Source organism: Glycine max, chromosome 20, assembly GCF_000004515.6.
Source record: "Glycine max cultivar Williams 82 chromosome 20, Glycine_max_v4.0, whole genome shotgun sequence".
Taxonomy (NCBI): Eukaryota; Viridiplantae; Streptophyta; class Magnoliopsida; order Fabales; family Fabaceae; genus Glycine; species Glycine max.
The window spans coordinates 37,939,672-37,956,242 of record NC_038256.2 but is presented as its reverse complement, the minus strand read 5'-3'; the positions used below and the strand labels follow the sequence as shown (position 1 = coordinate 37,956,242).

Sequence of the window (16,571 nt, the reverse complement as noted above, 5' to 3'; positions counted from 1 at the left end):
TTTCTATTATTAGTAAATTTAAATTCACTCATTATTTTGTGACTTTTTAATTAATTTCAATCAATAATAGTGTTAGGTAGCATGATGTTTGTATTTATTCTAGCTTTAATCATATATAAGGTTAATATATATTTATTTTTTAAATATGATTATGCACACCCAATTATCTCAATTTATGTACATAGACTAAATGGTATAATGCTTAAAAGCTAATATTGTTGATATATTAATGACATAAATGCGTGTTTTATACACATGTATTGGTGGTCCAGACTTTGGGCTGAGAGCGCAAAGCTGTTGATTTTGGAAGTATAAACAATGGAGCTTCAATTCAAAGAGCAAACAAAACGAGGTTATTGCTTCCTCCACTTCCCAGTTGTTTTCTGCAGTTTTTTCTTCTTCTGAAATAGTCAATTTGGAATGTAAAATTACATTCCCAAATATATTCTTTTTGGCTTCTAGAATGATCACTCCAGAGATAAAAAAACACATTCCTAAAAGAGTACAGGAAACAACTTAGAAAGTGAAGAAAGCAACAGTCACGAAATGATCTGGTAGTGGGCAAAAGAAAAATTTCACAGGATTGGAATAGCCAATAGCAAAATCTGGGAATAGTTGTTTCCTTGTATCCATAGCTTCCTTTTATATTTTCTTAGGCCCAACAACATTGGCTCAATACATAATTTTTGCACGTTTCTAAATTAGAATTTGAAAGTGGTTCATCCGTGAAATTTTCTATCATGTGGATATTTATTTTTTTATTTGTAAATGTTAATTGTTGTTATTAGGTTTTTGTTGGTAAGAAGATTTAAGTCCATGATTTTTTTTCTTTATCGTCAGACCAATCTTATATCTCGTCTACCCGGTATACTTAACCTTTCAATTATATATATGAATGCTGCTTAACCAAGCAAGTATACTACTGCCGAAAGGCTTATAACAGCGTTCTAAGTCCAAAACAGTGCTTAGAAGTAATATTGTTAGAAGTCTTTTGTGACAAAATACTAGCATATACGTTCTCCAAACGAGATCTGTTGTTAGGAAATAATTTGGCCGTTATGTGTCTGAATTTGATACTATTAATTTATGATGGTTATAAATTTTTTACACCAAAATTATACGAGCTTTCCTACAGATCAGAAGTTGAACCTTACATATTAGATATTTTCTGGCTAAATCGTATCATGTCATATATTTTCATCTTCACCGAGTGTAGAGATGGGTTATTCTAGAGTGTTAAAGGAAAATTTATAGTTCTAAATTTCAAAATTAGTGCCTAATTGGTGACTTGGGAATTAGGCAATGATATAACTATAAAATTGGAGATCGAAATTTGCATGTATGGGTGCCTTACATAAAATATGTATATCTGTAATATTATGTATGGGTCCCCAAATACATGCCTTGATCTTCTTAATTACCTAGAATTCGTATATGCCTCGTGCAACATTATACGAAACCATTATTATTATTATACCTTATTCCAATCTGAATAATTACCCATCGTTCATATTAAATTATATCCTTTTCTACACATGCATGATCATGATAATTTAAAGAACCTTACTGATTCTTTTAACCGTTGGATACAAATAAGGCTGCTGGTCTCTATTACTGCATAATCCTTTTGTTAACAAGATTAGAACTTGCCTAGCTAGAGTTAATAAACAAAAACTATTTACTGACGACAAATCATCTAAAGGATAAAACCTTTGGACCTTGATTGAGGGGGGAATTAGTAAGTTGATAAGAAAGTGGTGACTTTTGAAACAAAAAGTCATTTATAAAAAGTAAAAGAAGCCGAGTTCATACGAAAATTCCCACCTTTGTATCTGCATAGATAGTTGATAGTTTATGATGTCTGTTCCCAGTCTTTTAAGGTAGTAAACGTTAGTTTTACATTGTTGGGGTAGCTGCTTTAAAAGTAACACACACCAAGTGGAACTTATGATTACCCAAAGGTGATGCAAAAGGAAAAAGGTTAGACTAAGGCTCCAAAAAAAAAAAAATAGTTTTCTTTCCTTACTTACGAGGACATGCAACGCAAGGGACAAAGGTCTTATTCTTTACTTCATCCATGCACCCAACTAAAAATCCGTTCTTTCCTTCTTCTCCCCCTCTCTATGCAATTTCACCACAAAACCACAAACACCAAACCTAGTTCGTTTCTCAAACACATCATCGTTCATATTCATCCATCATCATTCATCACACAATCCATGCAAAATGCACAACAACGACCACATACCCGTTCACCACGTCCAGGGTCCGAACCCGAAGCCCGTTAAACTGAACCGGCACCACACGATGCGGTACTATGCCCACCGTGTCCACGAAAGCCTCACAACCCGCGTCTCCAAGATGATCTGTGCCACCTTCTTGGGCCTTCTTTTCATTGTGGGCCTCATCACCTTCATCCTCTGGCTCAGCCTCCGGCCCCACAGGCCCAGGTTCCACATCCACGAGTTCAACATACCGGGCCTGACCCAAGATTCCGGGTTCGAAAACGCCGTCATAACGTTCAAAGTATCCGCGCGAAACTCCAACCAGAACATCGGGGTTTACTATGAGTCCATGGACGGCGCCGTTTATTACCGCGACACGAAAATTGGGTACACGCCGTTACTTTACCCGTTTTATCAGCAGCCCAAGAACACGACGGAAGTGGACGGCGATCTTAGTGGGGCGACGTTGACCGTTAGTAGTCAGCGCTGGTCGGAGTTCCAGAGCGATAGGGCTGACGGTAGCGTGGTGTTCCGCTTGGAATTGACGTCTGTGATCAGATTCAAGATATCCACGTGGGACAGCAAGCGCCACACGATGCACGCCAACTGTAATGTGGGCGTGGGACCCGATGGTTCCCTCCTGACCATTTATAAGGACAAGAGGTGCCCCGTTTATTTCTCTTGAGGCTAAGGATGCATGATATGATTATTTTCACTAATTTGTTCTGTAATTAATTCATTAACTTCGTTTTTCTTTGTCTCTTTTATGTTTCTTTTTCTCAGCAACCTTTTATTATCTCAATTTTTTCTTTTTTAAAAAATCATTTTATTCCTTAGATTTATCATTTCTCTGTTGTGTAATATTCATATCTTTGTCACATTTATGTTGGGATGTATTAAGATGGTGAAAAAGAAAAAAAAAAGAGATATATTGTTAGATTTCATTACGTTTCATGGATGTATTAAGTACTTATCAATAATATTGGAAACAGAATTTATATATAGTTAGATATAATTTTACACTTATTCTTTAAAGTGTGATAATTATAAATTTATGTGAAAAAAGTTAGGTGATAAAATGTTTAAAAATTAAAAATTTGAATGATAAAATGTGTAAATTTTATAGTTGGATGATAAAATTTATGAAATTGTAAAAGATAGATGATTAAAAGTGCAAGTAAACCTAACTAATTAATATTTTAGTCTATATATTGTAATTGGCAAATATCTAATTTTATATAATTAATTTTCATGTATATTTTTTAATTTATAAATTAATTAAAATTTATAATAAATAAATATATTTCAACATATAAATTATATTTTAAATTTATAATGAACAATATATATAAATTGTAACAAAATTATTTTTAACAAAAAAACAAAAAAAATCATTTTAGAGATAAAAATAAAAAATGAATTGAAAGCCAAGGGATACGTGTTAAAAAGATCAAATGTACAAATAATTAAATAACGATATAGTTTGATTATATGTTTCTGAGAGAAATTGTTTTGGTAGTTGTAGAAGTAATACATGAACATTAAAAATTCCTAATTGAGAGAGTAAGAGTCTTGTTTTATTGTGTATTCTAGTTTATAATATATGAATATATATACTTAATCTTTCCAAATAACTTATAATATTATATTTTAAAAATAAAATAATGTTAATGATATCAACATAGCTAATAATACAATTAATAAACTTAAATAACTATTATAATCAAAATAACCTATGACATAAGACATACCTATTCATTGCATAAGTACAAAGTCTAATTAAGTATAAGCCATAGATTTTATAGTTTATGTGCTTCAACAATTGTACTTGAAAGTTTTTTTTTTAACAAAAAAACAAATCTTATTAATAGGATCTTAATAGCAGTAAAAGGTGTACCCATACAAAGAAACAAAAACCCGAAAAAAAAAAAAACAAATTATCTTGATACGTATCTATACACATGCTAATCTCGCCTAATTCTCATCCCAAAGTTGTGTAAATCTCACGAATCCTACGGCTCCAATTTAGTTTACCATTACCAACCACTGAATTCCATTGCACAAAATTCCACAGAATGACCATAGTTATTTATTTCATTTTTATATATTGAATTTTAAAATTTTTATTTTTATCATTTATGTTTTTGAAATATATCGTTTTGATTATTTCTTTAATTTTCTATATGAAAGTTACTCTTTCCTTAACATTTAAATTTTGAAAATCAAAGCCAGCAGTAAATTGAAAACGAGAAAAGGAAAGAAATCGTACAATGCATATAATCTGTGTTGGATAGATGAGGTAAGTCAATCTTATTTTAATGTTTGGATTGTTTTAAAATTATAATGAAATCAATTATAATATAAAATGATAATACTAAAATAAGTAGAGTAACTTCTACCATCACCCAAATTAATTCTATAATAGTCAATTTTATTTAAAATTAATTTTCTAACAACACACTAAACTCAGGTGAGAGACTATGACATTTTTAGTGACTGTGACAAAACCTCATCATATTCTAACCCTGCAACTTAAACAAGAGGGAAGAAGGAATAGAACGTGCGCGAAGCAAACATGGATCTTCTGTGCAACGCTTATTCGAATGCCTCAGACGACGAAGAAGAAGAACAACCAAAACGACAGAGAGTATCCCTCTCTTCCCCTAACCCGCCAAAACGACACCTTCCTTTGTCTTCTCCTCCTTCATTCAACAACCAAACACAAGCTCCCATGCTCGGAAGATACATTTCCAAACGACAGCGCGCATTGATGGGCTCCACCCCTGCCCCTCTTCCTGAACCGGTTCCTGTTCCGTCTCCGTTCACGCTATCTGGTACCCATCTCTTTTTTTTTTTTCCTCCCTTTTCGTTTTTGTGTAATCCAAATTGAACTTTTTCTTTCTTTTTGTTCAATTTTGTAATCATTGAAACTTTTACAGTGGAAATTCAAATCACATTCAACTTTTGTGAAATTTACTGGGTTCGATTTTGATATGTTTTTTTTTTTTAGTTTTTATTTTTAGGTCTGTTTGTTAAAAGGCGTTCAATTTTGGAATTATGATTATAGATTAGAGTTGTCAATCCCAACTAGCGACGCGGAGTGTCCGACTCTATATATGCTATAGGGGGTAGTGGATAGTGTGATGACGATATTTTGAACCTTAAACCCTTACCTTATATTTATACCTGTGTTATCAATGGTGGATGGTTGTGGCAGAAGACCAAAATTATGCCATAAAAACACGCCATTTAGGTAGTGGCCTCCCTTCACAAATTACCTATGGTGGTTAGCAAAACAGTGAAATGGTAGTGGGTAGACTACAACAGTGACAAAATTGCTGGAAACTACCGGAAAAAAGATGACTCTTTGTAAACCAGTGAGAAATGAGTCTGGATGCCAGAAATTGGCTGAAAAAAAAAGAGCTGTGTTGTGTGATGGCGAGTGGTGCTGGAAACTAGCAGAGGAGTGTGGGCAAGGGCTTGCACTTACAGGTGCGCATGAACAAATGTAATGGGAACTGAAAACATGTCAACTTAAAACTCTGTCCAATTTTCTGATTTTGCCAAATGTACTTAGTTAGGGGTAAAACAGTCTTCAGCCCCATATCCGACATAGCGGGAGCAAAGGCTGCAAAATGCTGCAGGGTGTGATGTGACTCAGTTCCAGGGAGTATGGCCATCCTGCAATGTGCCACGATGATGTGATAGTGGTGTTATTAACTACTCTGTTATAGATTGAGTTCCTTTTATTTCTCTTACATAACTTCAAAAGGAGGAGTTTAATTTTGATGTGCTAATCAATGTAAAGACAATTGCGTTAAGGTAACAACAAAACAACCATCACCTTATCCCACTAGGTCATATTCAATGTTGTTAAATAGCTGCTATAGTGGTGCTATAGCGCTGTTGCGGCCGCTATAGGTGACATGGTTGTTGCATGTTCCTGCATCCTCTTGTCATCTCTAGCAAGTCTCCAACCACTTGAAATTTTGAGTTAATTTCGTGCCATTTTTTATGCATTTTATTTTATTTGCTTACAACTTATATATATATATATATATATAAATATAAATATATATATGTATGTATGTATATGTCTCTGTGTGTGTTTGATTTCCCCGATAATATATGACAGTGGTTTGTTGGCATTTATCCATCTTCTGCAATCCACAATTGATAACTCTGGTCACATTAAACTTAATTAAATAATGTGACAGGCTGACAGCAAATTGAAAGTGTAAAACTTTCCTATACTAACAATGCATAAAAAAATAAAAGAAAAATCTCTTGGTTTTATATTAGCTTTAGGAATGATATTGATGCTACCTTTATTTGTTGTGTTGCTGCATTTTATGTGATCAACTTCATCTTTTATTTTTTTTACTGCTATCTTCTGTTACTGGGATACATATTGAAGTATGTGATTCACTATACAATGTTATATCAAGACTATAATGACGCTATTATAGTCTTGATATAGCGGAGCAATAGTGTAGTGGAACGGCATAGGATGCTATGGGATTAAAAAAGTGGTCATGGCATGCCAAAATGGTGATTTTTTCACGTGGTATAATGACGCTATTATGATATAGACCTCAAAAAACTATTTGTACCACTGAAATGACACTGTTGAGGGTTTTCTTGGCTAAAATTGTCATGTCACCCCATCTTCTGATGCATTTTTTGCTTCATAAACATAATAGGATTTGAAATCCTTCTTTCTCTCTGTTTTGACCTTTGTTCCTTCACTTTACAGGACTATTTTTTTTTCCTGAGTTTCACACTTTCTTCTTCCTTTAGACTTCCCAGTTCAAGTTCTGCTAATTTTTATCTTATTTTTTGTGTCCTTTTTCTACTAATTTTACCATCATCTTTCATATTTTTACTGCATTACTTTGTTCTTATTGTTCCTAGATTGATGGTAATTGTGTGCATAAAATCTGACTTATTATTTATCATAAATTTCTTTAATTTTGGATTCTTTTTTGTTTTTAGTATTTATATATGTACTATAAATTATTTACTTATATTATAATATTTAAAATAGTGGCCATCTCGCTATACCGTTTTTAATGCTGATTGGTATGCATTGCTATCTGTGATTGATAACTATGACTATAGTTTGTTTAAAACAATTTAAGATATTGATGTAATAATATATAACATATTTATCATTATGTTTGTATATATGGTAAATCTTATAGATTGTATAATTTATAATCATTCCCGATATTGCAATTAAAAATTTTATTTGATAGTGCTTTCATCATTTTCCCTCTCTTGAATTTTCGTGTCTCCTCTTGAAATCCCCTCCTCTCTCAATCATACAGCCAGAGATAAAAAAGTATGAGAATGAACAGAAAGGCCCAATGGCATATGTAGACATTTTTTTTTGTGTGAACCGAGGTATTCCTCAGCTGAAAGTCAAGGACTAATCCCCAGAGGTATTGAGATCCATTTAAGGGGTTGACCTCTCCCAACAGATGTTTTCTCGTAGCCAGTGGCCAGGGATCGAACCCATGACCATATGCTTAAGGGGTATGTGATTTAGAGGGGTGAAAAAGAGAGAATAATCTGATATGCCTTTTTGGATATATCATAATCCAAAGTAATATGATGGATTGGTGATGTTATAACATCATAGAGGGGTAGAGAAGAGGGAGGGAGAATAGTCTGATATGCCTTTTTGGATATATCAGTTCAAAGTAATATGAGGGATTGGTGTTGTTATCATATGTCCATTGGAGGTAATAATGTCACAAGTATCTATTGAAAGGATGACGAAAATGAGACATAATCTGTTAAACATCATATGTCCATTGGAGGTAAACATATGGTTGTGGCATGGATACTTACTGAGTAAGGGAATGAAATTGATCTTTTCTTTAGGAGATAAGCAAAACTTGGAGTCTTAGATACTCATTTTTTTCATAATTGTATCCTTATTCTTCTATATAAATCCCACCCAGATTCTCTTTTCCTGACATTTTTTGGTGGTATTTAAGAGAATTGAATTTCTTTGGCATGACTAGAGTAATTATTGCATTAGCATAGTGTCTATGGGTACAACTAATCAAAAGTTCAAAATGTATTAAAAATTAAAATAATAATAAACTCTGTAGTGAGATCCGTGCTCAAGTTATGTTAAATTGTTAATATTGTCTTGAGTTTTTAATTGATTGTCTATTGGCACTGTGCTTATGCAACAATCGCTTGGCATGGCTACTATCATAGTTCAAGGTCTACTTCTCAATTAAGGCCCTCCACTTCTATATCTATCTAGTGAGGAAGCTCAATAGAAATAGCTGCTTAATTTTGAAGCATGCAGCAGATGAATTTTTGTGTTATAATCAGTCTCTGGCTGAGTGATGAGCTTGCATAAATTAAATTTCTTTATTTCCTCTCACACATACCTTTTCCTGTTGGTATTTTCTTCAGACATAGATGTGCAGCATGTTTTAGTGATTCTATCTATTCCCTTGCTTCTATATTGATATTTTTTTTTTGTCTTTGATAGAGACAACTACGCTTACCTTTTTCTTGTTTATAAACTTAGGGAGTATCTTGGATGCTGATATACACCATAATATTTTATCATTGTTGAAAAGTAAAGCAAAGGGTCATCAAAGCCCAAACCTGATATCTGAAAAGCTATCTGCAACTCTATACGGGCATACAAAAGCTGTCAATGCTATACATTGGTCATCAAGTCATGGTAAGTTCTCTTTGTTGACAAACTGTTGCCTTGGTTTGTGTGTGATATGCTATAGTTTTTAATGAGGAATAGTCGTCCTAAACTGTTTCTTAGTGATAAAGGTATTGCATTTGTGTTATATTTTAATTTTAATGTATAAAGCATTTGTTCACAGTTAGACTAAATTTAAAATCAAAGTATTGAAAAGTGTCGTGTGTGTACGTGTGTATGAGAGAGAGAGCAAGAGAGATATGCTTGTTGTATATATTAGTACTAGTATTTATTTGTTCATCAGAGTTAGCTTACAGCTCACCTCCTTGCATCTGCTGGGATGGATCATGCGGTTTGCATATGGAATGTATGGAGCAGAAATCAGAAGAAAGCATGTGTGCTAAACTTCCACAATGCAGCAGTCAAAGATGTGAAATGGTCTCAGCAAGGGCACTTCCTACTTTCTTGTGGGTATGATTGCACGTCTAGGTTAATTGATGTTGAAAAGGGATTGGAGACTCAGGTTTTCAGAGAAGATCAAATTGTTGGAGTTATAAAGTTCCATCCAGACAATTCAAATCTCTTCCTTTCTGGAGGGTCAAAGGGCCAGGTCAAACTTTGGGATGCCAGAACTGGCAAAATAGTGCACAATTATAATCGAAATTTAGGTCCAATTCTGGATGTTGAGTTCACAATGAATGGGAAGCAATTCATTTCTTCTAGTGATGTATCTCAAAGTAATGCCAGCGAGAATGCTATTATTGTTTGGGATGTGTCAAGAGAGATACCATTGTCTAATCAGGTGAGATAATTCTATATATTGTCTTTCATTTTTCTGTTTTAACTGTTATCCATTTTTTCTGCAAAATTGCTGTGAAGTTTGCTTATTGTTAGTTTAAGCAGCAACGCTAAACAATAAGTCATTCTAGAGGGAATATAATAACGCAGATAGTCCAGTAAAAGTTATAGATGCCATTTCTATTTTCTTAAACCAGCCGGTAAATGGACTGATTCATGGTTTAGTGGTTCAACTATGACCAAATTATTGTCAAACTGGAATTAATTTTTAACGTATGTATATTATTATGCTGTTTTTAACACACAATAATATTATTTTCTATTGACATTAAACATGAAATTTTAATATTTTAAGCTACTATATTTTTTAAGCTATAGGATTAAAAACATACTGCCTTTTTCCTGGTTTGATACTTTCAAGTTTCAAGATCCAAAACATACTGCCTTAAGTTGTTTTTAATAGGGTGGATGAATGAACTGACATAGCAAACTTACTGCAAATGCAATATTAATGTCCAATTGTCCATGACCCACCCTAGGGATGTTACCCATGCTTAGACTTCAGCAATGACTTAGCCTAGCAAGCCTAATAATAAGATTACACTAAAGACATAATATTTGTTTAAGGTTAAGTTAATTTGTAGGTTTCTGGACTATTTAGGGATTTTAAATAAGTTCCTATAATTTAAAGTCTGTAATTAGATTTAGATCCCTAACTAGTAAATTATTTTTAATTGGATCCTTGGCAACATTTCTGTTAGGCTTCGTTTAAGTATAGGAACCTAATTGAAAATATCAAATTATTCAGGGACCAGGTTGCTAGTTTACTTATTTAATATGTTCTTGAACTAAATATATATATATATTTTTAATTAGGTCAATGTAACAAATATTTAACAAGAACTTGGAAAATTATTTAAAGATGCAATCCCTAGATTTATACTTTCTACTTATAGTTCTAAAATAGTAAAATACGCCTTCTCAAAACGAAAACATGCCAATAACTAAATTTCCCTAGCTTTTGAGTTAGGGAGTTGGCTTCTAAGAGTCCAAATAAATAATTTGAAGGAGTGGGTAGAACCGCCTACTCCTTAGAGAAAATTGTTGAGGAGAAAATAAGTGACTCTAAATTTTCTCCAGAATCTCAAAAAGAATGACTGAGTAAGGAAAATAGAGTACAGAATGGAGGAAAATGTGAAAGGGATGGAAACGAACAGGGTGTGGCAAGGAAGAAACTTGAGAATGTTGGGGTGGGGGTGCCTACGTTTTTTAATTTTTTTTTCAATAAAATGGTTCATTTCAATCCGATTGTTCTCTGTATTTGTGTTTCTGTTGCTAAATCAATCAAGTTTGTACTTCAAGTACAATTGTAAATATATAGAAAAATTGTGTAAGAGAAACTGTAGCAATTGAATCAGTTGAGTTGTAACAGAATTAGAGCAGAACAGTGGGCCTGCTAACTAAACTGTTAACTTGATCTGTTGGTTAACAGGTGTTAGCATATAGATGAAAATGCACATGCTGCACACTCTTTCTTTCAACAACTCACGGTATACTAGTTAAAGTTAAACTATGCTAACTGTGTAACAGCTACAGTGTACAGATACAATCATTTTCTTGCCATGGACTAGTTGACAGTTGAACCAATCAGGCTAGTTAGTCTTGTTTAGTTTTAAAAAACAATGGTTCTATTTATGGTGAAGGGAGTTTGATGAAGACAATAGTATTCATTCATTATAGTAGCAGCCAGTCAAATACAATAGTCCTGAACTGGATGCTTCTACCTCCACCTGATTCCCTGGCCTCCTCACAATCCTCCTATCCCCATAATTGTTGTAGGGGTCAAAGGACATATCTTCAGTGATCTTGGTTGCTTCAGCATAAGATTTCCCCCACAAGCAGCATCGAGGCTTGTCCTATTATGAGAGGACACTCCTCCATAGAATATTTGCACAATCCTCTGTGGGCTGAAACCTTGACGTGGACAACTCCGGAGCAACTCTTGAAACCTCTCCCATGCTTCACCCAAACTATCCTGCTCCTGCACTAAATTCCCAATATCCCTCTGTATTTGATCAGTTTTAACTACAGAGAAATGTTTCTGAAGGAATTTATTAATGCAGTCCTCCCAAGTAGTGATCTTGTGTTCAGGTAAAGCACAAAGTCAATCCCAGGCTTTCCCATTCAGTGAGAATGGAAAAGCATCCAATCTCACATACTCTGTGGGCATGTTTTGCACATTGATGGTGCCAGTCAACTGCAGGAACCTCTTCAGGTGTGCCACGGGGTCTTCAGAGTCTGTCCCATGGAACTGATTGCTTTCTATCATCTGCAAGAAGCCATGTCTCAGCTCAAAATTAGCTGCTGCCCCCAGAGTTGGCAACAATATGTTGTTAGCTATCCCCACTTGAGTGAGATAGTCTAACAAGGTCTGCTCTACCTGCTCATAAACAACAGTCTCACAAAAGAAATTATCCAACTACACAACTAGTCCCTGGTGACGGCGCCTGAAACTTGAAGCGTAAAATATGTTCGCAAAGAGCAAGCATACTCTATGTGCAATAATAATGGACCTAAGTCAGGATATCGCACCCTAAGAACTAGTTGTGTTCCCATAATAATTTAATTCATAATAAACTAAAGAATATGGATTTTTACCAATGGTGGAATGAATTGTGATTAATCACTCGTGGAAATAAAACTCAAGAACAAGCAGCAAAAATATGGGATAATTTATCATTTAAAGAGACCTAGGACTATCATTCCAATCATGCTTTTGAATTCCCCGAATTTTCGTAATTGAAAATCTCAAAAATAGTTAACAGGTCCTGGTGAAACACTGAACCCTCTTTCTCTTAATTCAAAGCCTACTTGGTCAGTTTGGGTTCAAATTACGAGAAAGTATAAGTTTGTGGAGAATAATTCACAAATCCCTAAAATATGTTTGGTCATTCATATTTCACAGGACCCAATTATTCTACAATTCATATGAAGTAGGCCACAAACGATTAAAATATAGAGCGAGCAATTCTAAATGAAATAAAGCACAATAGAATGAAACAATTGATTGAACAAAAGACAAATTTCAATCAATCAAATTGGGGTTCATCTGCGGATTACTTCATAGTCTTAAAAAATAGGGGTTTAGTTGGCCATAGGCACAGACAAGCATACACAGAACGTCAAATACATGGGAAAGAGTAGAGAAATAACATGTTAGAGGCACCGTAATCCTTCTCACGTGCTCCCTCAATCCAACAAATTTCCCAACTATGCCTAACTCACTCAGTGTTCTAATTTCGTGCACAAAGCAAAAGATAATTCAAACCCTCACCCAATTCCCTTTCTATAAAACAAATGTAGCTGGCGTTGGCAATAGCACGGCCATGCTGTTGAAGAGCACAGCTGTTCTCATTGAGCGGTCACTTTAAATTCTAACTTTGGGGTGGGTGGGTGGGGGGGTGCACGACCGTACCTATAAAGAGAACGGCCGTTCTCGGAATTGGTGACCCTGTTGGCTTTTTTGCGAAAACTCAGAACGGCCTTTCTGCTATAGCTTTAGGTGTTCTAAAATGAGCACAAACGGTCGATCTCCTCATCAGAGCACTCTTTTTTACCCTTTTTAAGCCTCTTTTCGCAGATTTTCCACATTTTCCAGTCTCTGTCCTGGCTGAATCAAACTTAACAAAATTACGTGAGTTTTGCCCATAAAATCACATGAATCGAATTAAAAGCAAGGCAAAAACTCTTGCAAAAGAACATGCAAACACCAGTTTATCATGTGTGTGTGTGTATACGCCTTGGCTTCCACCATTTTCTGTTATGCCATTCGCCATATGTATATGGTGGATTTTGGGCTCTCCGCCATTAACAACACTACTGCTTTAGGGTTTATTCGAGATTACCAGCTTCTAGATTCTCCCTCTTCTTACTCGCCATTTCTGTACTTTTCCACACTGCTGTTTATGTTGCCATTGCCTACATATCAGATTAAATTACATATCTACAATTTATTCATTTAAACATGTCAGATTAAATTTCATTATCTACATTTTACTCATTTACCCTTGTCACTCAAGGTATGCTGACTTTTGGTTAAACATTTAGATTTGTTGATGGTTGTTAAATGTTAGGTAATAATATTAATGCAGCAAAGCAGCATGATTTGCACTGATAACACTGAACAAGTAGTTCAGAAGATCAACTTTTCAATTTTTTCTATTCCAAAGACTTTCCATGATCTTAAAGTTGTGATAAAACTCAAGCCACGCGCACTGTATTACAATCTGGAATTTCTATGATGTATGCAACCTATTGTTCTTGATGCCTATATGCATTTTGGAGTATGCAATTCTTCTCTAAATATCAAATTGACATGTACGTGTAAACTTTGTTATACTTTGTGAATTCAGATTTTAATTAGCTTATTATACTCCTGAATCAGGTTTATGTGGAAGCTTATACGTGTCCCTGTGTGAGGCGCCACCCATTTGATTCAACTTTTGTTGCCCAATCAAATGGGAATTATGTTGCAATCTTTACTACCAACCCACCTTACAGACTCAACAAATGTAAGCGATATGAGGGACATGTGGTCTCTGGGTTCCCAGTCAAGTGCAATTTCAGCTTGGATGGGAAAAAACTCGCTTCTGGCTCTTCAGATGGTTCTATCTACCTTTATGATTATCAGTCATCCAAAGTTGTGAAGAAAATCAAGGCCCATGACCAGGCATGCATAGATGTTGCCTTCCACCCTGTTATACCTAATGTTATTGCTTCATGCTCATGGGATGGAAGTATTTTGGTATTTGAGTAGTCAGTCTTTAATTTTCTCAAAGGGAAAGCATTTGGTTACTACTAGAAAATGACTTGCTAGGAGAGTGGAAAACTCTAGCCTTCTCTTAGTCTAGGCAGCTGTTTCTAGTTTGTTAGATACCGTGTGAATTATGAAACCTTCTCCACAAGTCAATGTTTGCTTAAATGTGTACCCTTTTACTGTTGTACTGTGGATTTAATGTTTGTTCACTTATATTACAACTATAGTGAATCATGGTGTGAATTGTTTAAAAAGCAGTTTAAAGTATTTACCAGAAGTGAGAAATCTTGGTAACTATGATTAATGATGTGACAAATCGTTTCTGAACTGTGTAGAAAGTTACTAACAATGAATGAAAATTTAAAATGCTTCTCCATTATCGGCCCTTAATTTCCCCAGTGAAGAACTGTTTTGGATAATTCAGGCAATGATCTTACAATGTGTAAAGCTGCACAGAGATTTGTGTTGGCCATTAGCATCTAAATTGGCTAAAGAGTCAACCTGCTTTCACCACTATGGAATAAAAAGCAGCAAAATGAAAATAGGCTCCATGACTATCGAGATTCTCAAAGACCTGATAACTTTCCAAAAGATTGCTATATGGTCAAAGGATGCCATCATAGAATGTAGTTTTGTCCCAACAAATATTAGCCTGCAAGTTGCATGTTTCTATATCGAATATTCAGGGGTCTCAGACCAAAACTTGATCACTTGGAAAAGTTTTAAACTCTCCATGGAAGATTTTGACAAGCCTGCTTTGAAACTGGAAATGCTTACACTTATTTGCATGTCCTTCACACTCTTAATGCTGGGCAGGGTTTACTTTATTCTCTTGTGCATTTGTAACTAAAACAAAAACGTGGCATGAGGCAGTGGTGCAGCTCACGAGTCACAAGCAATGTCTAGGTGCTTGTAACCATTACCTACCATCATGGAAGGAAACCCTAAATGTGACTTAATCGAAGAGGGGATTTGTGGGGGCAAACTCTGCTGTTCTTCTGTTCAGCCACATCTTCCCACGAGGGAAGAGAGATAGAAGGGGGGCCTAACAGGGTCTAAACAAGACCTTATAATTATGTAACTCCCTTTCCCCTCTTCATGGGGGTCAAATTCAATTGTAGAGGGACAAGACACCACTCTTTATTTCTCTCTTTTTAGATGCATTTGCAAATGGGACCAGCTTCCCCAACTCCCCCCCCCCTCCAAATTTTCACACAAAGAAATTTCAATTCTGGAAATTGGAAAACATTTTTTTTATATGAACATCACACAGCACTATCTAGAGAAAAACCAAACACCTCTTTCAAAGTTTTATGGTCCACAAGTACAAGTACCTCTCTCTTAGAACTGTTTATATTGGAAAAATTTGGGCAGTGTAATCTGAAATCCCATTTAAAGCAAGGAAACACAACCCCTTAGGCCTCATGCAGCCTACTATCCTATGAACATACTTTATTTTCAACGTCTATATGAATATGTTCCCCACCTTGCATGGTCTTAAGCAATCTCTCTCTTTATTATCCCAATATTTATCTCTTTGTTAAGCCCCACTAGTCTTTCCCCCAAAAAACAAACTCAAAAGGCTAAAAGGGGCACAAGAAAGATGGAACTTAGAATGAGGAAAGCAGGCCCCTACTACGAACTCAAACCTGTGACTTTTACGTTATTAACACAACGTTCTAATCGACTGAGTTAATAGATCAATTATGTTTTAAAATAATTAATGCCGTTATATAAAATACTAAATTTTTTAATGTATATTTAATACATATATAAGTTTACATAATAAATCATGTAGTCACTCAGAAAATTTCTTTTACCTGCAGATCCCCAAAAGATAAGACAATTAAATTAGTTTGTATGACACCAAATTACTAAAGGAATTGCTCTAGGAATTCTTTATCTCCACCAAGATTCCTGCCTTAAAATTATACACCTGACCTTAAACTTAATAACGATTTGTTAGGTAATAACATGAATCCAAAAATATCAGATTTTGGAATACCAAGAATTGTTGCTCCTGATAATATGGAAGAAAATACACACA

At 34.7% G+C, this 16,571-nt stretch overlaps 2 protein-coding genes across 2 annotated transcripts; both read left to right on the top strand.

Moving 5' to 3' along the window:
* Positions 1–1,920: 1,920 nt before the first annotated feature.
* LOC100791119 (NDR1/HIN1-like protein 26) lies at positions 1,921–3,201 on the top strand. The gene has a single exon (XM_003555974.5). The coding sequence runs from the start codon at positions 2,227–2,229 to the stop codon at positions 2,908–2,910; it is 684 nt and encodes a 227-aa protein (XP_003556022.1). The 5' UTR covers positions 1,921–2,226; the 3' UTR covers positions 2,911–3,201.
* Positions 3,202–4,693: 1,492 nt separating this feature from the next.
* On the top strand, positions 4,694–14,755 carry LOC100790592 (WD repeat-containing protein 25). Its single transcript, XM_003555973.5, has 4 exons — positions 4,694–5,059; positions 8,782–8,940; positions 9,228–9,712; positions 14,153–14,755. The coding sequence occupies exons 1-4, from the start codon at positions 4,801–4,803 to the stop codon at positions 14,522–14,524; spliced, it is 1,275 nt and encodes a 424-aa protein (XP_003556021.2). The 5' UTR covers positions 4,694–4,800; the 3' UTR covers positions 14,525–14,755.
* Positions 14,756–16,571: the final 1,816 nt, after the last annotated feature.

Coding starts and splice junctions, on each gene's coding strand:
- LOC100791119 (XM_003555974.5), top strand. CDS start 2,227: ATGCACAACAACGACCACATACCCGTTCACCACGTCCAGGGTCCGAAC.
- LOC100790592 (XM_003555973.5), top strand. CDS start 4,801: ATGGATCTTCTGTGCAACGCTTATTCGAATGCCTCAGACGACGAAGAA. Junction 8,941..9,227: donor ACATTGGTCATCAAGTCATG/GTAAGTTCTCTT, acceptor GTTAGCTTACAG/CTCACCTCCTTGCATCTGCT. Junction 9,713..14,152: donor AGATACCATTGTCTAATCAG/GTGAGATAATTC, acceptor CTCCTGAATCAG/GTTTATGTGGAAGCTTATAC.